At 32.9% G+C, this 25759-nt stretch overlaps 1 protein-coding gene across 1 annotated transcript; it reads right to left on the bottom strand.

Annotated features, from left to right (window-relative positions):
• Positions 1-15799: 15799 nt before the first annotated feature.
• Positions 15800-24924, bottom strand: LOC127871797 (uncharacterized). Its single transcript, XM_052414999.1, has 4 exons — positions 24658-24924; positions 18862-18970; positions 18501-18596; positions 15800-16198 (listed from the first exon to the last, which is right to left on the bottom strand). Exons 1-4 carry the CDS (start codon positions 24674-24676, stop codon positions 16075-16077), a joined length of 348 nt encoding a protein of 115 aa, XP_052270959.1. The 5' UTR covers positions 24677-24924; the 3' UTR covers positions 15800-16074.
• Between the last annotated feature and the right edge of the window lie 835 nt (positions 24925-25759).

Here is a 25759-nt window from a genome sequence, read left to right as displayed (position 1 = left end):
TACACTGATCAAAACTTCAATCCTCAAATCGGGATTTCCAAATAATCCGGACAATTAACACCCTTGCAACATGCATGGGTTGCTAAGTTACTAAATGTCCTACATATAATAAATTCAAATACCATCCCACTCACACAAATAGCAATTGCAAGATGATGTCCATAACAAACCTGTTTGTTATCATTCTGTTATCATTCTGACCTTTTTGTACTTCCATAGTATTTCAAATTTTAATGTTATTGAAGTATAAACACCTTATTATAGCAGGTATACCTAAGATCATATTGCTTGCCGTGAGTAATAATCCAACAGATTCAGCACATTGTTTTTGTTACCATAACTATAAAATGGCTGACCAATTGGCTTTGTTTGTATGCCAATAGATAGAGCTTGCACAATGTTTTTCAATATGTGGTTATGGACAACTGTAAACATTACTTCATGTATTTTAAGCGGCCTTTGCATGTTTTGGTAAATTGACAAAATAAAACAAGAGCTGTCACCATAGGATGACTTATGCCCCTTATAAATGCTTGATAGAAGTTATGAGCTTTTTTCGAAACCTTAACACAGATTTCGAAACCTAAACGCGGACCCTAAGTTCAAGATCACAGGGGTCAAAATTTGTGTGCGTATGGAAAGGCCTTGTCTATATACACATGCATACCAAATATGAAGGTTATATCTCAAGGGACATAGAAGTTATGAGCATTTTTCAAAACCTAAACGCAGATTTCGAAACCTAAATGCGGACCCTAACTTCAAGGTCAAGGTCACAGGGGTAAAAAAATGTGTACGTATGGAAAGGCCTTGTCCATATACACATGCATACCAAATATGAAGGTTATATCTCAAGGGACATAGAAATTATGAGCATTTTTCGAAACTTAAACGCAGATTTCGAAACCTAAACGCAGACCCTTAGTTCAGGGTCACAGGGGTAACAATTTTGTGCGTATGGAAAGGCCTTGTCCATATACACATGCATACAAAATATGAAGGTTATATCTCAAGGGACATATAAGTTATGAGCATTTTTCAACACCTTAACGCAGATTTTGAAACCTAAACGCTAAGTTCAAGGTCAAGGTCACAGGGGTAAAAAGTTGTGTTTGTTTGGAAAGGCCTTGTCCATATGCACATGCATACCAAATATGAACGTTATATCTCAAGGGAAATAGAAGTTATGAGCTTTTTTCGAAACCAAAACGCAAACTGTGACGGAAAGACGGACCGACAGACGGACATTCTGATCACTTTATGCCTCCTTTTCTTCGAAAGGGGGCATAAAAATTGTTTCAGATTCGCACATTTTTGTTGCAGTTATGATATTTGTGAGAAAACAGTTATATTTAACATTAACAACCTGAAATGCAAAACGAATAATTTGGAGACCTGTTGTCGTTTTTGTGAGACTACGAGCTTTGCTTATAGAAACTGAAAGTATAAAATATTGTATGAGCACGGATGGCCGCTTAGCGTTAGACTTTTACTCCATAGGTCAGTGGTTCGAGCCCAGATGATGATTACTTTTTCTTTTAATTTTTTCTTGTTTTCTACTTGAGCTTTTTAGATTTAATGTTTACAATAACATTTATAAATATAAAGCATTTAATGACAAACTTCAATACATGCCAAAATCTGTTATAAGGTCCCTTAAAGGGGCCTTTTCACAGATTTTGGCATATTTTTAACTTATTCATTAAATGCTTTATATTGATAAATGTAAACATTGGATCGTAAAAGCTCCCGGAGCAGGTTTCGAACCAGTGACCCCTGGAGTCCTGCCAGAGTCCTGAAGTAAAAACGCTTTAGCCTACTGAGCTATTCCGCCGAGTACATGTTCGTGACGTATTTTATACCTTATATAAGCAATCTTCGTAGTTTCACAAAATTTAACGACAAAAACAGAACTCTCCAAATTATTCAATCGTTTCGCGTTGCAACGCTTTATAATTTTTAGGTTTTAAAATCGTCAAAAGATGCATATAATGGCTATATTAGAGCATGGTTAATGTTCAGTATAACTGTTTCCTCACAAATATCATAACTAAAACGAAAACTTACGAATCTGAAACAACTTTTTTCAATTTTGTCAATTTACCAAAGCGTGAAAAGATCCCTTTAAATACCAAGATGAGTATCAAGGAACCTGAGTGAAACATTTTATTTTATTTCGGATATATACAGGACTGCTTATTTGATACAAAAAGTTTGCTCGATTCTTTAATGACTTACAAAAATGTTTATCAAATCAAGTAGGTTTATCTATTCTTCGCCTGGTGTCCCATCTCGCTAACCAGCTTCCTCCAGGCTTGTCAGTTCCGAGCGAGTCTCTCCAGCTGCCCCCATTTTTGCCCATCTGCTTAGAATCTGCATCCAGGTCACAGCGCCAGGTGTTACTGTATTTATAATTAAGTAGGTTGGATGCCATTAAATGTGATTTTAAACACCATAATGAAAGACAAAATAACAGGTTTATTTCCATTCTATTAATAACAAGCAAATTCATTGAATTGATTTCTCCCGCTAATATGCTTCTGGACACAAAAGTGTTATATTTGACATTTAGGTAAAAAAGCATTTTTTATGTTCGAAGGGCCATAACTCCGTTATTAACAGATAGTGTACAAATATTCATTAAAACTTCGCTTTGGTTTTTCTTCATTGAATGTGATACAATATGGTCAAACTATATATCGTTTTAAAGCTAAAGACGGATAGAATAACATAAACACATTTTTGACATTCAACATTTATGTGCTTTATTCATATTTTGGTTTAAAACCAATACTTTTTTACACTAATTTACAAAATCTCAATCTAAAGTTAGTAAGGATATGAACTACCTTAAGTTGAATAAATACAAAGCTATACACATATACAAGGTCAAGTTAGCAACATTTCACAGAAAATTATTGTCATAAAACAACAAATGAGTTTTTATTTAACTGCCTTTTTTTGATAAATATCCTAAATATAGTTCTAAAAATAACTTAAACGTAACTACTTTTTAAAAATCCAGGTATGGTGGATAATAAGACTCACAATTCTATTTCAAAGGCTTAACAATTTTGTTATTTACCTCTCAACCAAATTTTAAACCATCTCAAATTGAAATAGATTGCAGACGACATATAAAATTGTAAAGGAATATAAAGAAATTGGCAAAACGATTGATTTTATATTTCGATTCCTTCTACCCATTTGAAAGCGTGGCCATCGCTGTGATCCGTAGAAAAACGTGCAAAACAAATCGGTCGAAACCACGTGCAGTGGTGAGAAAACCGGGTATGTGTATACACATACCTGAGATAACACATACTTATTTTGACAGTTGGGTGGCAACTAGTAAAACAACTATTAACATTAATCAGCAAGAGATCGCACTAAATAACAGAAATGACCACGTAGAGATATCATCACTTACCCTATTTCAAATATTTTCCAGCTGAAAATTGTCCCCCACACGTCTTTTTTAGTTAATTTGTATTGTTTTTCTGGAGCCGAAGTGCATCTCACAGAATATCCATCCAACTTCCGTTGTTTTCACTTTCGTTATTAAAAACTCCGTTTAAAAGAATTATTTCTACTTTTAGATTGTTAAAGCGATGTATTATTAGATATTATCAATAGAATAGTATACCGTGATGAATTGAATTGTAACGTATCGATCTTTCTGTCAGTCTGTAAGCGTACTATTTTATGCGCAATAATAAAGTACATGTGATTCGACAACGATTGTAAACATTGGTGAAATGCTTCTTACATAGTTATTCTTTTGAGTGTTTATGAGGTCTGATCGTGCAGTTTGCAAACATCAACGGAAAGATTACAATCCAATGCATGTGTCATCGTCAACCGTTTGGAATGTCAATTAGGCGATGAGTGAGTTTTTAGCATGTTTCTTTCTATTTTATTAATTTAAAAATGGCTGCCCCCATGGTGATGAAATGACATGTGTTCGAGTTTTGATATTACTAGATATGCAAGCTTTTTTTACTATTTAAGCGTAACTTGCCCTCGTCAATGTCGATATTATTCACTAGTTATATAATTTTCCGCCGAAATACGTGGAATAAACATGATTCAGATTTTTGAAAATAATGTATATTTTAGTGTTAAAATCGCTTTATATTTTGATTGATTTTGTGGATGTTATGATACGTTGATGTACAAAATTGGTAGCAGTTTGAAGGAAAAACATTTATTAAAGCATATATGTATACATTATCAATGTGGCACTTTTCCTTTAGTCAAATTTGAGTTCAATGCTAGGGGTCCCACATTTTTCAAAATGAAGCCTCTACATGAACCTTAACTAAATAAACTATCAATAAAAGTTAAAACTTTGAGTTTTACCTACTTAGCAATTCAATGGTCAAAACAACCTCGAAATAGCTTTTTCTTCATGTCAACAATACAAAAGTTTATGTTGACGTAATAATGATAATACTATCCATATTCTCTACCTAGAAGATTCATCATATTAAAATATCTTTCTTTTCACGCTAACAATTCAAGATGGCTAACTATCGGTTTTGATTGGGCATGCGCATTGCAAGCCTATTTGGTTTGGTCCCGCCTTTTTCTCCATATATGGTCATTTGAGCTTGTGGACGGCCGTGGACCATCCACCTACAGCACAGACAGCAGAGACAACAACAAGAACAGTTGGTTTTAATATGACGTCATTGCGCAAATGGGTTATGATCTGAATATAACTTCTGGAAATAATCATTACTTTCAGTTTGAAAATGCGATGTCAATGACGCTTTTATAACTGACATATGGATACCGTTTAAACGGTAACCTTTTGTTTATTTCATTAATCATTTCGTTTTAACGTTTAGAAAAATGTGTACATGTGATACAATTAATAGAAACAAACCTAAAACTGTAATTACTGTTCTATACCATTTTCATTACATATTCTCACCAGAGATTGGCAGGCATTTGACAGCTATATCGTCAGGAAGAATATCCTTAATCCGATGAACATTGGAGTCCCCAGCAATAAGGTTCACTTTTCTTCTGTCTTGGGCACCTGAAAAAATAAAAGGAAAATGCTTCCTGACACAACCCTGCATCCTGTTCAAAAGAGCATGCGTAATAAATCTACTAATTATAAAAAGACAAGTCTTAACAATCCAAATACTACCTTAACAATACTATTGCAACAAGACTAATAAGGACAACTTAACTTGTCTAATGTGTGTCTAACTACACAAAAAGGATATAAACAAAACAGATCAATCACGCTTTAATAAAAATAAAGGTCACACAAGTTAAAAAGCACTAGTTTTCAATAATCAATAAGTGTCAAAATTGCAATACACTGGTCAGTGTTCAGTGCAAATATCGCTATGAACATGTCAAAGGTGTCAATTATTGCACTAGTGTGTAACACACTGTATGTGTCCTAATGCGCCACGCATCTGTTTTTTAATAATAAGTATTAAAGTGTCACTCAAAATTGCAATCCACTGGTAAATCAATGCAAATATCACACAGTCACTATAAACACACCAAAAGCATCAATTATTGCACTAGTGTAAAACACACTGTAAGTGTCCAAATGCGCGAAGCACGTGTTTTTAATAGATCACAAAATGGGTAATAAAACACACAGTTGAGCTTAAGGTGAAAAGTAAATACAAATCCTTCGTTCACTCACACTGAGTTACTAGGACTAGGTCGCGAAAATGAATGCCACATTAAATTATACACTTTACAACGTCGAAATACACCAAATCACAATTAAAAGATAGCTATTGCAAGTTCAAAAACAAAACTGAAATATATAAGCGCCGAAATGACTTCTTGATCTCAAAACAATGTCACAAACGTATACAATACCGGATCTCAACCGTTTGAAAGCTTGTGGGCAATCAGAAGGTGAGATTATTCCAACGATGTTTTTTATTGTTTCTCCATTCGGTATCACTCGCACGTTATTTGATTACGATTTCTCCATAGATGGTCATATTACAATCATTCGTAACGTTTATTAATAGATGCTTGTGTTGTGACATATATGGTTATGATTACCATATAAGGCAAAGACGGCCAGGGACCAGAGACGCTCTGCTGACAGAAGAGCGTTAACTATGGTGAACTGTACTAGCCATAATTTTTAACTAACAATGACATCATTTGGTGATACCTTTTTAAGTCAGTATTTTTTTTTGCCATAGAGTTTAAAGGGATCTTTTCACGGTTTGGTAAATTGACAAAATTGAAAAAAGTTGTTTCAGATTCGCAAATTTTCGTTTTAGTTATGATATTTGTGAGGAAACAGTATTACTGAACATTTACCATGGTTTAATATAGCCAATATATGCATCTTTTGACGATTTAAAAACCTAAAATTAATAAAGCGTTGCAACGCGATACGATTGAATAATTTGGAGAGTTCTGTTGTTGTCGTTAAATTTTGTGAAACTACGAACATTGCTGCTATAATGCATAAAATACTTTAAACAAGTATGCTTGGCAGAATCGCCGAGCGGGTTAATGCGTTTTTACTCCAGGTTACTCCAGGAGTCCGGGGGTCACTGGTTCGAGTCCAGCTGCGGCTACATTTTTTTCCTTTTTTAAATTTTATTCTTGATTTTTTTACTGGAGCTTTTAAGATCCAATGTTTACATTTATCAACATAAAGCATTTAATGACTTATTTCAAAACATGCCAAAAACTGTGAAAAGGCCCCTTTAATGTGCAACTTTTTTTTAGAAGATATCAAGACAATATACTATCATATTCTGTAAAGATAAACTTTGTTGCAAAATGTCTGAATATATATATATATATATATATATATATATATATATATATATATATATTCGCGGGAAATTAAAATGTAATTAAAGTGATATTATGGGAATCTAACAGTTTATAGGTGTCTATCGCAACCGTTGTCTATTTTTGGTGTTTTCACTTCATACACATATATATTTGTTAATGCAGCATCAACATACTAAAACAATATCCCGGAAAGAGAAAAATAATGCATTTACCTTCGTTTGACAACTGATCATGCATGTACGATGTGAATCTGAATTTAGTTTTAGTCCAGATTCATTCATACGAAACAAAGACACAATTTTGTTGTACTGATCATTTCGGCTTAGAGGACTGGGTGAGTCACGTAAGAATATCGTATATAAAAAATATTATTTATAAACAACTGGTAGCAAGATGAGTTGAAGATAATTGGTCACTAACCACATTTTAACTAACGCTTTTAACCTGTTAATTCTTTTTAGCTCAATTCAACAGTGAAAAATGCCCATAATATCACTTTAATTGTGTCACAAATAAATAAAAACGAGCTTTTTTGTATCTACAAAAATCTATGTTATCATACCATATCCAGCGTTGAAAGTGTGGCTCTAACTATAAGGAACACTGATTGTTTAGGTGTTAACTTTATTTTACGAAATTCTTTACGACATTTTCGTTGATTTTGAGCCTAATAGAGACTTCAAAGTAACATTACTTCTCAAAATCAACGAAAATTTGCTACAATATTTCGTTAAATAAAGCTTAACAATTAAACATCATTGTTCCTTATGGCAATTGTCGAAATTTCAATGCCAAATGTGGTCTGGTAAAATAGATGTTTGTAGATACAATGTGCTCGTTTTATTATTGTTTTGTATTGGTACCATTTTAGTGTTCGTGTGTCGTATGAATAAATATTTTCGCGGGAAATTAAAATGAAATTTATTGTGTGACAAATATATAAACATGAGCATTTTGTATCTACAAAAATCTATATTATCACACCACATCCAGCGTTGAAATTGTAGATCTTGCTATGTGGAACACTGATTGTTTAGGTGTGAACTTTATTTTACGAAATTCTTGACGCAATTTTCGTTGATTTTGAGCTTTATATAGACTTTAATTGATCCACAACTGCTGGGATACGAACACGACAAACATGTGAAATAAAACAGAGTAAAGCCTCTAATCCTGATCGTGGTAGGGCAGCGCGTTCTTTATAACATAACAAAAGTCTACCACATTCTGACCTCCGGAATTTTTTTTTCAAGATGGTCGAAAGAACCTTTTTTATGATCAAGATTTCAAGATTTTATGAGATATCATGTAAATAAAGGCCTCCGGCCCAAAATACAGCATTCATTTACAATTTCATAATGATACATGCCACTTTGTAAAAATTGTTGTTTTACACTGGTGTTTTAACAAATACATATTTTCAAAATGATACAAAATCAGTGTTACCAGTGCATACACGTATATAGTTCCATCATTCATATATGAGAGACTTAAAGTAACATAACTCCTCAAAATCAACGAACATTTCGTACAATATTTCGTAAAATAAAGCTAAACAATTAAAAATGATTGTTCCATATGGCCAAAACAGATGTTTGTGGATACAAAATGCTCATTTTTACTATGGTTTTAACATATTACCATTTTAGTATTCGTGTGTCGTATCAATAGATATATTCGCTAGAAATTATCATGGAATTTATTGTGGTCACAAATAATTTTAAAAAAATCTAAAAAAAATTATGTAATCATAGCACGTCTAGCGTTGAAATTGTGGCTATTGTTATAAGGAAATTGTTTAGGTGTTAACTTTATTTAACGAAATACTTTACGAATTTTCGTTGATTTTGAGCGTTATAGAGCGTTAAAATAAAAATATTATTTTTCTGCATTTTGTGACAAAAGTAGAGTCTTTCTATGAAACTATTATACAACAAAAAGTATAACATAACAAAGTTTTTAATCAAGGTAAATTTATATTCTCAATGCCATTCATTCATTTCGTAGCATAGAATGTCAAAGTGATAATTATAGGCATTTTTCACTGTTGAATTGAGCTGAAAAGAGTTAACAGGTCAAAAGAGTTAGTTAAAATGTGGTTACTGACCAAATATCTGCAATTCATCTAGCTACCAGTTGTTTTTTAAATATATTTTATATTTGATAATCTTACGTGACTCAAAATTTGTGTATTTGTGTCGTATGAACGAATATGCACTAAAACTAAATTTAGGTTCACATCGTATATTCATGATCAGTCAGTTGTGAAACGAAAGTACGGCTGATATTCAAATGCATTTTTCTCTTTCCGGGATATTGTTTTAGTATGTTGATGCTGCATAAACAAATATAAGTGTATATGAAGTGAAAACAGAAAAAAATAAACAACGGTTGCGATATACACCTATAAACTGCTAGATGCCCATAATATCACTTTGTTTTATAATATCAGTGCTGCTCATTACGATATTAAATGATGTTTTGTTTCTTTTGTCGTTATACCAATTATACAAATAACTTGTTCGTATATTAGTGTACGAGGGAAAAACAAAGAACGCATGAAATTCGTTCTCAAATACATTAACGTCAAATCTTAAATCGTCAAAGTCTCAATAACGCTCAAAATCAACGGAAATTTCGTAAAGTATTTCGTAAAATAAAGTTAACACCTAAACAATCAATGTTCCTTGTAGCAATAGCCACAATTTCAATGTGGTATGACACACGAACACTAAAATGGTACCGTGTTAAAATCATAATAAAAACGAGTATTTTGTATCCAAAAACAATTATTTTACCAGACCACATCTGGCGTTAAAATTTCGATAATGGCCAATGAATTTTAAAGTAACATTACAAACTCAAAGTCAACGAAAATTTCGTACACTATTTCGTAAAATAAAGCTAAACAATTAAAATCACTGTTCCTTATGGCCATTGTCGAAATTTCAACGCCAGATGTGGTCTGGTAAAATAGATGTTTGTGGATACAAAATGCTTGTTTTTATTATGATTTTAACATGGTACCATTTTAGTGTTCGTGTGTCGTATCAATGGATATATTCGCAGGAAATTAACATGGAATTTATTGTGGTCACAAATAAATAAAAACGAGCATTTTGTATCTATAAAAATCTATGTAATCATACCACATCTAGCGTTGAAATTGTGGCTATTGCTATAAGGAACATTGATTGTTTAGGTGTTAACTTTATTTTACGAAACACTTTACGAAAAGTTCGTTGATTTTGAGTAGTAATGTTACTTTAAAAGAATATACCAACTGAAGTCTCTTGTAAGTTGCCCAATTTTTGCTTTGTCAGCAACAATAACAAAAGCAGGTCAAATTGAAATTGCAAAATGTCTGCATTTGACTAACTATGAAGTTGTAAGTGCTAGCCCCGCAAAAGACAACATTAAAATGGTCATTAAGAATCGTCCTAGTCCAAACTCCAAAGGAAATACCTCATTTACACCAGTTGACTATATATTTGTACCGGTTTTGCAACAACTGAAGAGTGACCTTGATAATTTTGAGATGACAAAATGTAAGACAATGAACTGGATTGGTTATGATATGAACTTGCAAATACTTGGTGATGAATTCTACTCAGGAAAACCATCGGAGAAAACTGCTAGAGTCATGATGTACCATTAATTTATGGAAGGCTCTGATGGGAAGGTACGATGTATTTAGATTTACAAAAATAAAGTGATATGAAAATAATTCATAGTGTAACGTTGCATTATTTTGTTTTTCTAAATTGCCCTATTTACATATTTGAATTATGTAGTTTCAGTAAATATGACAATAGTTTAATTGATACTTGTCAGAAACTATAACGTAAGGTTGATGTTTTATAATGAATGGATCTAGTTAAAAGTGATATTATGGGCATGTTTCACTGTTGAATTGAGCTGAAAAGAATTAACAGGTAAAACGAGTAAGTTCAAATGTGGTTACTGACCAATTATCTGCAACTCATCTTGCTACCAGTTGTTAATAAAAATATATGTTATGTTATATATTTTACGTGACCCACCCAGTCCTGTATGCCGAAATGATCCGTAAAACAAAATGGTGTCTGTGTCGCATAAACGAATCTGCACTAAAACTAAATTTAATCTCACAATGTACATGCGTGATCAAACGAAAGTACGGTTGATATTCAAATGCATTATTTTTCTCTTTCTAGTCCAGTCAAAATATGCCAAAAATAGCCATAACCTTAAAAAAATGCAACAGAAACGAAACCTTTTAATTTACCATCTAAGATCTATTACATATTAAATATAAAAAATCTAAGCAGGAGAAATGTTGTAAAACAAGAATAGCAGTGAAACTGATGGATGCTCCCCGATGATGCGCTTTGTCAATGTATGTGTTAATAAACACCTAAAAAATCTATTATTAGCCTCGGTGACCTTGACCTTGACCACAGTGACCTCAAACCCCATCAAAAGGTAGAGGTCCATGCAAGGTACCTACATAAGGAACACTGATTGTTTAGGTGTTAACTTTATTTTACGAAATATTGTACGAAATTATCGTTGATTTTGAGCGTTATAGAGACTTTAAAAAGTACGCGCTGCCCTACGAGGATCAGGATTAGAGGCTTTATTCTGTTTTATTTCACATTTTCGTCGTGTATCCCAGCAATTGTGGATCAGTTAAAGTCTCTATAACGCTCAAAATCAACGAAAATTTCGTTAAGTATTTCGTAAAATAAAGTAAACACCTAAACAATCAGTGTCCCTTATAGCAATAGCCACAATTTCAACGCTGGATGTGGTATGATTACATAGATTTTTGTAGGTACAAAATGCTCGTTTTTATTCATTTGTGACCACAGTTAATTCCATTTTAATTTCCCGCGAATATATCTATTCATACGATACACGAACATCATGTTAGTGTTCATGTGTCGTATGAATAGATATCTTTGCTCGAAATTAAAATGGAAAAACGACGAGAATTTTGTATCTATAAACATCTATTTTACCAGACGACATCTTGTGTTGAAATTTCGGCAATTGCCATAAGGAACACTGATTTTTCATTGGTTAAGTTTATTTTACGAAATATTGTACGAAATTTTAGTTGATTTTGAGTAGTAATGTTACTTTAATAGTCGTTGAATACAAATGTTTGACTGGTAAAATATGTACTGACAACGATAAGCCAATAACAAACTCAAACTAAGCAGATGATACATGAATGGTATCTCATAAGTTGCAATGTGCTCAAAACTACATACGAATAAAAGAAATCTAAAAGCGAATTAATACTTGTATGAAACATCATAATGTTGGATTATACACGCAATTCCACCCTGGATCATATGATGACTTATTATGAATGTTTGCATTAATCTTGATGCATGTTATGTATAATGCATGTAAATATTTTAAAATAATAAATAATTACATTTTAAAACATTATTATATACTGTCAAAATGCATATAATGCCATAAAAGTTTCATTTCAATACAAATAGACACAGCTTTCCAAACTTTATAAACACATGTTTAGCTTAACTTCAATTAAAAAGAACGGTTGAAAAATCAACTAACTGAAAATATGATGACACATAATGATATTAAAAGCAAATGTATCTTTCGTCAAAATGCTGTATTGTTGTGAATGAAAGTTTTATATCATGATTGTGTAACATTGTTCGTGTTCTTGTACTAAACAAAACGTATTGATGTTAATTCAATTACAATTACTTATCATCAGAGGTTGGTAGGCCATTTTGATTTGAACGAAGATAATGGCGAGAAAGAACAAACGAACATATTATTTGAAAATGTATGACATTTTCGAAAGGTTACTTGTGTTACCACTAAATTATGTGTGCACAAAGCTCGCCAATAACAGCGCTTATTTCTGCATGTACTACTAATCAAACTTCTTGTGATTGTCTAAAGAGCCAAGGTGCCCGTAAAATAATTAATCATGTCTAGAAGCATTTGATACGGGATAATATATTGTTACATGATCGGGTACAGGAAAAATGCATTGATTTAGACGCCCATCATCCAATCGGAAACATGCTGTCATTTAACATGTATTTGCTTGTATAATGTCGTTGGCATCCTTAAGATATTATGAAAGTCAGCAGACATAATGCTTTTAGAGATTGTAGAATTAAAAAGCTGGCTTTTTATCTTAATAATTAAATGGACACGAATAACACGTCTCACGCCATCCACTACAACTAGTACTTTAATTCTTAAGACCTTTTACCATACGGCATTGAGGAGAGAATGTGTAATTTAAATAAAGTTTCCATGTTCGTTAAGAAGCAAGCCAAATAAGATGAGGCATTTTCCTGGAAGATTTTTTAAATGTCATTTTAAAGAATAATTACTCGTTCTGTTTTGCAGCCTCTCGACAAGCAATTTAGTATACATTAACGGCCGATTTATTTACTGTATGTTACTGTTTGTACCATTTTGCGTTTTGATTTGGTGAGGTTAAGGGGGTGTAATCCTGAGTAAGATTAACATAAGACAATCTGAATCTTTTCATATTTCATAAAAATATTTTTAATGTGGGCCTGTCAGTTATTCCTTAAATAAAGGGAAATTAAAACTTAAGACAGATACAATACAAAATTCAAGATTTAAATGATAAAGCTTTGGTCATCGTTAAAGAACAAAAAGCATATTAGGCTATAACCTGTTGAAAGGTGTAGCTACTTCACCTTTAATTAAAAATTAAGTTAACCCATTGTTATTTAAATAAAAAAAACGCACAATAGAGTAATATATGATCTGAATCTCAAGTTAGATACTCAGTATTTTAATATTCGCCATATCCAAATTATTCAAACAGTCTTACATCGAATACGTGACGAACACGTAACAAAATGAGATGTTTCGATCAATGTTTCAACACGAAGCGAAATTTACATTGCTCATCATGTTTTCATGTCAAAATATTTCCGGACGCTGTATAATACATTTTCATTTTTTCTGAGAATATAAGATCGTTTATCATTTGCAAGCCCAGCATCCCGTACGCAGAAACCTCTTTGCAGTCTGTCATGATGGACACCATAACGATTGTTTTATTACTGTGTATGCATGTTATATGTTTAATATAACGTGCTATCCCATATGTTATTTTATTAAAACATCTGAAATAAACTCTTAGAATTGTCTTTTTTACTTTAAAAGTATTTGCTCGCCATCAGCTGTTGGCATATGTTATGGGAGTTCTAATTCATAAAAATATAGATCTAATGATGTATGATTTGAGCTGAAACAATTAATATTATATTTTTTATGTTCCACACTATAGTAGTGGGGGACATATTGTTTTTGTCCTGTCTCTTGGTCTGTTGGTTGGTTGGTCTGTTGGTTGGTTGGTTTGCGCCAACTTTAACATTTTGCAATAACTTTTGATATATTGAAGATAGCAACTTCAAATTTGGCATGCATGTGTATCTCATGAAGCTGCACATTTTGAGTGGTGAAAGGTCAAGGTCATCCTTTAAGGTCAGAGGTCAAATAGATGTGGCCAAAATCGCTCATTTTATAAATACTTTTGCAATATTGAAGATAGCAACTTGATATTTGGCATGCATGTGTATCTCATGGAGCTGCACATTTTGAGTGGTGAAAAGTCAAGGTCAAGGTCATCCTTCAAGGTAAGGTCAGAGGTCAAATATATGTGGCCCAAATCGCTTATTTTATGAAAACTTTTGCAATATTGAGGATACAAACTTGATATTTGGCATGCACGTGTATCTCATGGAGCTGCACATTTTGAGTGGTGAAAGGTCAAGGTCATCCTTTAAGGTCAGAGGTCAAATATATGTGGCCCAAATCGCTTATTTTATGAATACTTTTGCAATACTTAAGATAGCAACTTGATATTTGGCATGCATGTGTATCTTATGGAGCTGCACATTTTGAGTGGTGAAAGGTCAAGGTCATCCTTCAAGGTCAAATATATGGGTCGAAATTGCGCATGTAATGTCACTTCTGCAATATTGAAGCTAGCAATTTTATGTTTGAAACGCGTGTGTATCTCCAGGAGCTGCACATTTTGAGTGGTGAAGGGTCAAGGTCAAGGTCATCCTACAAGGTCAAACGTCATATAGGGGGACATTGTGTTTCACAAACACATCTTGTTTTAACTTTAAATTATGATTGAAACCTGTATTATGTGTATGAATAAGATGGCTGTAACAAACACAAAATATTGGAATTTAAAAAATGTTGAAGTTGTTTTATAATGGACGTATTGTGTGTGTGATCCAACGGTTATTGTTCTTGTGTTTTTTTGAACTGCCGATAAAGTTTATATTTTTGATTGCATCATAATGGTGTTTGTTTGTACTGCAAAAGCAGCACGGCTACACAGTTTGTACATTTCAATTTCAGGTTAAAACATTGCTGTAAAGATGAAAGCTATAGCGTTAGATGACACCGAGAGGATGCAATGTGGTATTTTCAAGCACGCACAGCAATTACGTCATTTTGTCGTGAAAACAATAATAACAACTCAACTTTGTCTTAAATTAATGGTTTTTTTGGTGAATTGTGTCTGACAAAATGGTGTAAGTGCTTCGGTACTGCGGATTTATTTTCACTCATTTATATTGCGAAATAAGATTTGGAAATTGTCACTGGATAACTCCCTTTAATTGCACATAGCAACACTTTTATTTTGTTGTATCCTTGGCGTGAATTCATGAAGGAAATATTTTTAACCTAAACAGGTTAATGTTCCTATTTTAATATATTTCAGCATAACGGATAAAGTAAGGTAAATGTTGGCGCGCTTTACTAGAAACAAAATACACAACAACAACAACAACACACACACATACATTTCATTGTTAATGCGTTCTAGCTTGTATATTTTGCTCTTATATTATTTCTTTCTAAAAGTTGACAAGATTCTGTTGACACGGTGGGAGACATTTGAGAATAAGGATGCTGTATTACGGGTATTAATTGTATAACATAATAAACATATACTGTCATTGTTTAAAATTATAAGAGACAAACTCTGCAGTTGCTATTAACACTTTAAGAATAATTATTGAATATATGTGTAATAATATTTCACTCGAACTAAAATAGTCCAATCAGATATTTATAAATAGATGTAGATAAGAGCGCATTCACTTAAAAAAATGTTTCCCGTTTTTATTTATACAATAGAGTGCTCGGAGTAATACTTGTTATTATTTATCAGCGTCCTTAATTATGAAAGGTTGTCAACATGGTTTGTTTCACGCGACAGAATCACCAGGAACGCTTGAACTCCTCGGGATCAATCAGAATTCCGGCTGTGTCGGCGTCGATGTCGGGCAACCAGACGGGCCTTCCGGCTCTGCGCGTCGAAAATGAAAGGGAACGTTTCTTCCCGCTAAGAAAGATACAAACGGATAGAATGTTGAGCTGTTTTTATCAATTTTACTTGTTTGCATCAGGTATGGCCAATATGCCTACAATGTGAACAGAGATACGGTTGTTAAAAATCCATGTTTGGTCATACATTTTATAACCGGAAAAAAAAGTTTCAATACAATTAAATAATTTTGTTGTTTCAATTGTTTGTGTGGTTGCAAGTTCATAACCTGTGCATATGCTTTGTTGTAAAAGTAACGTTAAAAAATGCAGAAAGTAATGAACCTCCTCGTGATAAAGTTCTTATTTGCTACTGTTGCTACTTCATATTATTTTAATTTTACATAAGTATCACTCTTCTGTCTGTGTTTCTGAGGATATGTCTACTTTCGAACAATTGAAACAAATCAACACCATTGGGCTCTTTAGCTGCCTTTGGCATCAACATTCGAAGTAGGTCTTTTTCTCATTTTTTTATAATTCTACCATATTCTTAAACGAAAAGCGTATCGTGGCCGGAAATAGCCCAAGACTCCGTTAGGAGTAAATATTAAACACTCTTGGGATATATATCGACGACATGAATTAAGAGTTTTTGTCTTGTTAATTTAATATCAGTAATGGACTTTATATTCTTTCATCTAAGATAATACTATTCGGAGTGTTCTAGACCATCGTCAACGTTATCAATTTTGATAACAAAAATAAGGATAAATCAGAAGCTGACTTTTCAAACATTTAAAAAGGTAAATAATCGTTTGTTAACTGAAAATAGCCTCTTTGATGATGAAACTCTTTCATCCGGAAATATGAATTATCTACCGCAACACACATCATATCTATTTCTTTTTCGAATGCTTCTCATAATTACTCATAAAATGTGCTTTGGAGAAACGTGTCGAACGAATAATGTATTTAAATTAATAGAAATGGTATCATCCTTTACCGAAAAACGATATCGCTTGCCCGTTGTCGAGTATCTTATAAAATTGAAAAACCTTCGTTATTTAGACTGAAACAAAGACATTTATTGTTGAAAGGTAGAAATATTATTCAAATCAGAGGAAACAATTACATTTCTGCTGGTGAAGCACCTGTCACCGTCAGAGTATATGCGGAGAAGGCACCATTAACGTTACGAAGGAAAAGATGAATATATTTAACAAGAAATATCTTTAAAAAAGATATACGGCGTTGATTGTGGTCGATGTTTATGAACGATCAAAAGTTATCTCTATGAGATAAAAAGTAGCGGATGCCTTTTTACTGCGCAGTTCTTAGCTATCATCATAAGCAAATCAATTACGGGGTGTTGCGCCAGATTTCGTGGCTTATTTTGCTTTATGTGATATTATTACTCAGATATCTATAATTACAGAAAAGAAAAACACAAGAAACATGAAAATAAACGAGTGCATATAGGTCAGCCGTCAATACTCGAATCTTATTTAATTGCATAATTATAGTATAGTGAATTATTGTGCTCATGCTTAATAAACTGGTCTAAATGGATAAATATTTCTAACTAATTTTATCAAAATTGGTCCTTATCATGCAAATGTTGAAACCATATTAAAAATCGATGATTGACATACCACAATAATATCGCCGAATATCTTTATTTAGTATCTTTCTGATCAAAACAGACTTCAAGTGCACAAAGTTTACGAGACGGCGTTTATATAAAGATTTCTGCAACTGACCGCAAACTGACCTTGATACCTTGCGGATTGGAATGCAATGCATTACAGTCACTACGTTATTGTCAGTAAGACCGGTGTAACACAATGATCGCAACCCCTTCTGCGAACTCCGGTGATAAACTGTATATAAACTCTGACTTTCACAAATGGCCGCGAATTGACCCGAAACCTCGCGGGTTGAAATGCAATGCAAGTAAGTACTAAATATGACAACATAGTCTTTAGTATAAACGCTTTTGCGCTGGAAATTCTCTGAAAATAAAAGGTGAACGCACAAACTGTATTTATGTCGAAAATTGATTGTAAAACTGTTCTATCTATTGAGCCTTTTCATTAGAGATACAATTGTTTCATGCAGTAAAACAGTGTTACAAAGACGCGGATATGTTTCCAATGTTCTGGTGTTATACTCAAATCAGCCAATGGAATAAATGAAGTGTATTCATTCGTACCTAGCCGCGGGAAATTTTATTTGAGTATTATTGGACACTTACAAAGGTCAAGTCAGGTTGAAAAGCTGGCTTAATATAGCTTACGCCGAAAAATAATAATTACAATTAAACCCATGGAAAGTTTGATATTAAAACGCACATTAAGCATGTTCTCAATTTTTCTTACATTTGCTTGAAGAAATCCGCTGAACGCGTGGATCCCGTGAGAGCATTATTTGCCTTGTACCCCATCAGAATAAGGTCACCCACCTGCCGCTTCCGCCTGAAACACGAGCACGCGTGATGTTACTTCCGGCATATTATTACACATTTAAGTAATATTTACACCAGCATAATTATTTATAGGTCACGTGAATAATATCTAGTTCATGTCGCATCTCCAATATGTGTTCTTATTTGCGTCATGTTTGAAACTTCGAATGGTTCATCTATACAAACACATACCATGATTAATTGTTTGAGCTTTGTTTTTGCGAAGTAGTTAACTACACACTTTAGTTAAACGCTAAAACCTATCGCCCTCTCACCGGTTATGCTTGATTGTGCCCTGAGTGATTGTCCGTTCGTCTGCCGCCACAATAAACGCTTGCATTGTAACGAGGAAGAGAAGTAAAGTGGAAACTGCAGTCCGGCTGCCTGGTTAAAGTAAGCAATAACAGGTATGTATTTTTATTGTTTTATTTGTTGATATTTTATTCTGGGTATGACTTTTTGCATATTCAATTAAGTTAATTGTTTATAAAAAATTCTCATCAATACCCACAGGACATACGAATCGTATAACAAACACATTTCGTGCAAAAGTTACGTAAAAACACAGACTGGCGTTATAACACCAAGTAAAAATACTAACTCCGGATGCCGAATGCATTGAAGAAATGACTTAACCCACATCAAGTCGTAGTCAAAGAAGTTGAAAGCAGAATGCGTATGCACATTTTCTGCTCTAATAGACACTCTTCTAACCCCTCCTAATCGACTCGAACGAAGATGATATTACAATACCAATGCATGTATTCCTTTTTCATGGAATGAAGAGATCACAATTCGGAGGTATGTGGTTACATAAAATGTTTTGTTTTACATATATGGTGGTCATCAACATATATAGACAATTCAGAGTCATCGTTGTATCTACGGCTTTAAATCATAATATATCTGAAAACATCTTTAATAAATTAAAACAGTATATAACAGATACAACTGTGTGCATATTATTTAACTATTTCCTATCAAATACTTAATGATATTAGATTTATTATAACATGGTGTCTGATTTGCATAATGCCTAACCCTTTTTAAATAAGAACTCTCTTTGAACACGGGAGACTTTCTGAAAACATTTGTATTATTTAGAAACACTCGTGCAATACACAAATTATTTTGTTAATTTAGATCAGTGCTTAGTATAAATTAAAATATCAGATAACGTACAAGCTTGTCAATATTATTTAAACTACATTCAAAAACAGCCACAAATAAACAGTTCGATGCTTCCTTGCAAACTTTATTAATTCTTTATCACAATAGAACACGTTTTATTTGTCTTCGCTATGTGTCTAAAAGGAGCACAAAAAGACAAATTATCAGAGTAATTAAAATACATTCATTAAGTAATTCCGTGATATCATGTCGTTAAGTGAAATTACTCTTTTATGGAGTCCGTAATGTCCGGAATCCTAATAAATATCAGATAACACACATTGCTTGCATTGCATTATTGCATGTTTTTTTAGTGGCAAGACTTTACATTTCTCTATATCGTGAATGGAATGTTTATAAATATATATTTAACATAATTATGAAGCACATTTAAGGTAAATTATCGACTGCTTGGGAACAACAGAGAATAACAAAATGTCGTATTTATGTATACACCAAATTGCCCCAAAACTTGTGCTCGTTGAACCATGAAAGATAATGTGTATGTTCTCAAACGACTATTGTAAATAAAAATGATAACATTTTAACCTACTCATGCAAACGAGGGCATACACAATATCAATTAAAGTTATGCCATGCATAGCGGACATTATTATGCGGAAAGCGATTTGTGGAAAACCAGTTGCGGAATGGCATATTCTTTAGGACTGAAGGTTTATGTCACCAACTTCTAAACGTGCCAATAGCCTGCTTCAATAACTTCGTGTAGGCCTACAAGTAAAACTGATATTCCATCTAATTGTTATCCATCATGACATCTATAGATTCATGACCGTTCGATGTAAGGGGTCGAATTTATGTGTGTGCTACACTTGAGGCGATACGGTTACTAGAAATTGCCTAGAGATATTACCTATGAACCTATCGGCAAAATGTCGTGTTTCAAAAAAAAGTTATAAACATATGTTAAACATTTGCGACACATGTGGGTTTTATTATTATTTTAACCCATTTATGCTTAGTGGACTCTCCCATCCTTCTAATTTGATCAATTTATTTCCAAATGGGATGTCTAGTATATTTATTTCTATATTTAGAATATTTTTTACAGACATTCCTTTAAGCAAACAGCGCATACCCTGATGAGACGCCGCATCATGTGGCGTCTCATCTGGATCTACGCTCTTTGCCAAGGCCTTTTTTCTAGACGCTAGGTATAAATGGAATAATGGATCAAGATCACATTACTCTGTTCTTCTTTCTTAAGTTTCCGAAGCTCTCTGGCTACGATACATTAAGCTGAATACATTCCAAATTCATTTCTGCGTTAAATAAGACCGGGTTCATGAACATCGCTGCAAAATTATTGAAGTAATGGCTGTTCAAAGCGATGCACCCTGTTTTCGGGTGATTTCGAGTTGAATACCTTGTTATATATATATTTGAAAATGTTTTTTTCAGAAAAGTTGATTATTCGTTACAATATGATTATTTTTCATTCAAAATGATGTTTTCGCTAATTAATATCATAGCCACACGCTAACCACATGTGATGGGTATGACGCATATTCATCTTTCTCTAAATGTTAGTATGAGGAAAAGTTATCCTTATCATGTTTTAATTTAGGTAGGGTACGTTTTTTGCATCTTAAAAAGACGACAATGTGTAACGATGTAATGTCAACTCAGTACACGAACCGTATAAATATATATATTTCTGTTTTATTAATCCTTGATACATTCACTCAAACAATATCTTATAGATATTTCTTAGTTTTACGTTTATATTGAATGACAAGAAAACATTATTTTCTGAAGTTTGACTCTGAAGTTGCGATAACTGTCATTCTTCTTAATAAAGCTGACTCAATATGATGTGGATTAAGGTTTCTTTCCGTGATATACTCTCGTTCAGTGCGATTCCTCACTTTGTTTTAATTCCCGGATTTCTCATGAGTAACACATTGACAAGTATATATGCAGTACGGCTAATCTATTTCTAGTTTGTAAACGATTGAAAGCATTGTACAAACACTTGTCTTTTAATTAGAGTTCCCAAAGATTTAAGACGTGTTTCTTTTTTAATGCACTTGCACGATTGTGATATTTCACTTAAAATAATTTAACGTCGCGAGAATAAATGTTGCACACTGAAATCAATTTTTCCGTGAAAAACACGTGGCAACATGTACTAATGGACATCTTGACTTAACCGCCTGGTGTAGGTTTTTATACAGGAAACCATTCGGAATGTTTATCAAATTCATTGTAATTGAATACAATAAGCCGCTTGAATTACTCGGTGTATGTACGCATGTTATTCTGAGCTGTTTTGTTATCGCATTGGACATCTATATAGCGGGGACATTAGAACATAATGGGTCGTGTTGCCTAAGTAGTCATACGAGAAGCCAGGGTTTCATGCTACGTCACAGGAAATAAAAATCGATTTAATGCCGATACCGAGAACGTGTCAGAATCAAATCAAATTTCGATTCATCAAAATAAACGTCGTTCGCATGTGTAAAAAATGAATCTCGCATGTCTGTCATTCTTGTTGAAAATGTAAAGACGCAAAACCACAGCAGAATGGTATTTTGTATTGTGTGAGTGAGAAACACATAGCTTTTTATAAAATGTTTTTAAAATCATACTTCAACAAATGAAAGGATCATTTATTTGAAAATATTTTCAATATGGGTGCTTTCTAGGCAACACTCATTATAAGGAGGAAAATTTAGAAACGATCATATCGTTAAGAGTCATGTTTTCTCTCTTTTACCAGTTATAGATAAGTTGACCTATTTCTGGTTTTAAGTCGGTTTGAAAGGGCTGGTCGTTGAAAATAACACCACTATACTACTTTACGTTTGACCTCAAAACAAATAAGATAATTGAGCGCAGGTGCATTTAGCCAAGTCAAATTATTAGGAAGAGTAATGACAAGTATGATACAAATTGAAAACGGTTATCTGAAATGGTTAGACAAATATGTGTTGAATGTGAATGTTGTCAATCTGACAAAAGTTCATTGCAGATTTCTGAACTTCCCATATACTTCACTGTTGTTTCATTAATGAGAGGGAGTTAAAATTCGTTAAATAATTCATTCTATAAGCGGATCAAGCGCATGAAATCCTAATTCAGCGACACAATTCAAATTCATGTACTTCGTTGTTGGTGCTCTGGTAGGATTTTGTATGTGACGAGGAATAACGACCAAATAACGCTCATGCCTCGAATATTATTCTTCTACATAATTGAATTTCGATGTTTTTAAATTAGAGTAATCGTCGTTTTGAATTTATTTACCTCAGAGAGTTAAAACCCTGCAAAATAACATGGATTTATCTGACGACCAAAATGAAACATATTGTTTTTTGAAAAATCATGAAAACTACTCTTTTACTGCATTTAATTTTCCACAATAAAAAACTGAGTTTTTTATTTATACCAAATTAGTGATATTTTTTAATAAGGCCACTGAGGAAACGTTGTGAAATGTTTATATAAAATGCAGGCGCTAGTGTCATTTTAGTTAAAGTGATATTATGGGCATTTTTTCACTGTTGAATTGAGCTGAAGAGAATTAACAGGTCAAACCAGTTAGTTAAAATGTGGTTACTGACTAAATATCTTCAACTCATCTTGTTACCAGTTGTTTATAAAAATTATATTTTATTCGATATTTTACATGACTCACCCAGTCCTCTAAGCCGAAATGATCCGTAAAACAAAATTGTGTCTCTGTGTCGTATTAACGAATCTGCACTTAAACTAAATTTAGGTTCACATCGTTCATGCATGATCAGTTGTCAAACGAAATTACGGTTGATATTCAAATGCATTATTTTTCTCTTTCCGGTATAGTGATTTAGTATTTTGATGCTGCATTAATCAATATAAGTGCATATGAAGTGGAAACACCAAAAATAAACGACGGTTGCGATATACACCTATAAACTGTTAGATGCCCATAATTTCACAATAAATAGAAAGTTATGTTTATGAGAACCCTGTGTACACGTAATAAAGCAAAGTTTTGCGATGACAATTTACAGCGTATGTTCTCTTAACTAAAATCGTAAATTAAGATTTGATCGTGAAAAAAAGTATCTGAGCCTCGTTCTGGGAAAAACGGGTTTAATGCTTAGGCATTAAAGATCGTTCCAGATAAGCCGGTGCAGTCCACATGCTCTAGGCTACGTTTTCGAGCGTTATTCCTTATGGCTCCCCGAGAATAATTTCTGTATCTGAATTAGTTGTTTAAACTCTAGACTTCATAAAGTTATATACGGACTCAATACTGCAATGTGTAAAATAATAGCACAAATGAAAAATAGAATGCCATTAAAGGGATATCAGTCAATAGGTGCTATCAATAAGTGTCAATTAACCTAGGGCAAATACGTAAGGAAATAAAACTATTATTGTATTACCATTGCTACACAAGCATGTATAATTAAGAATTTAGAATAGTATTTATAATTAATGACCTAAAAATAAACGAACAACTGGATTGAACACACATTTACAAACGTTCGCAATAAGCGATTATTGTAAGTATTCATCCAAATCTTATATAAATGCTGTACTGTTTATCACATCGTTGAAACAATCGGAAATGATGATGATGATGATGATGATGATGATGATGATGATGATGATAATGATGATGATGATGATGATATTGCAGATTAATGAAATGTTATTGTAAGCAATGCTATTGTAATGAATTGTAACGTGAAATGCGTATTAACTGAAAATTATTGTCTTTCTTCTTTATTTAAAACAACTGTAAAGCTGTTTTATGAGTTGTACGCTGTTGCTATGCAATTTTGTGTAGACAGTGGCGAAAAAATACATTTTTAATCGGTAAAAATAGTTGAACAATTTATTAAGTTATTTTACTTTAAATAAAAAAAGACTATGCTACAAACCTTTATTTGAACATTCCATTTATAACAGTAATGGTAGCGCACAGTTCAACGAATAAACTTGTTAGTTTCAAGAATGTTTCTCGCGTTAAATCTTTATAAAAGAAATGTGTTAGTTTATGAGAGCGTCTGACCAAAATAATTATGTAGTTACAAGAGTAAGCATTTCCCGTAAAGTTTGATCTTCGATCCGAACTACTTTGCGTGGATAAGCAACACAGTTCTGCTATTAACGCACTTGAACATTGGCTCTGAATGGCGTCTTCCTGGCCTTATAATATCACTGCGCAGAAGCCATTAATACAATATCAAACTGATGCCAAGTGCTTGACAATTCTTTCCATCGAGTGTTGAGCGTATTTTGTCTTCATTGATTCTTCAGTAAATAATGATTGATTTGAGCCTTTGTGTTTCGGCGGTTTTATTTATGGAAAAAAATGATACTTGTATACTTACAGAGAAAATAGTAAAGGTGGATATAATAAACTATCATGGAAATCTTTTAATCTCTTGCACCTAAAAATGAAAAGGTCTTGTCCGATATTCTATTCTAATAAGCAGCTTTGGACGATTAAGATCGTGATGTGAACGTGTTATTGATGACATTGGAATATATGTTTGATTAAGCAGCACTGGTTTAAATTCACTATGTAACTAAATTTCTTAAATATTTTATATTTAAGATACCAGCGCTTGTTTTGATTTCAGTAAAACAATAAGGTATTGTATATGCACACCTATGTTTACGCATTCGTTTTTTCTAAAAGCCCTTATTCTTGTGTAATGTGTGCAATTATAATTAGCACCAAAAGGCTAAATTAGTTGTATCAGAGGATCGTGTTTATGAACTTAATGTTAATAATATTTTATTACGCATCACAACACGCCTATGAATGCTTACACCACGTGAGTATCAGACTGAGGTACACCATGTCCAATATAACTTGTGATATACGCAGAAATAAGTTTCAATTTCTATTATTAAATATTCGAGTTCATTTGAAACAAAGCTTATTAGATACTTCCAAACTATAAAGCGACAAAGCAAATTTCAAGTCAGTACTTTCCGTTAGCTTTTTAGATGTTCACAAGAACAACTAAGATA

This window comes from Dreissena polymorpha, chromosome 1, assembly GCF_020536995.1.
Source record: "Dreissena polymorpha isolate Duluth1 chromosome 1, UMN_Dpol_1.0, whole genome shotgun sequence".
Lineage (NCBI taxonomy): Eukaryota > Metazoa > Mollusca > Bivalvia > Myida > Dreissenidae > Dreissena > Dreissena polymorpha.
The sequence above is the reverse complement of the archived record's forward strand: the minus strand, read 5'-3'. Positions and strand labels throughout refer to the sequence as shown.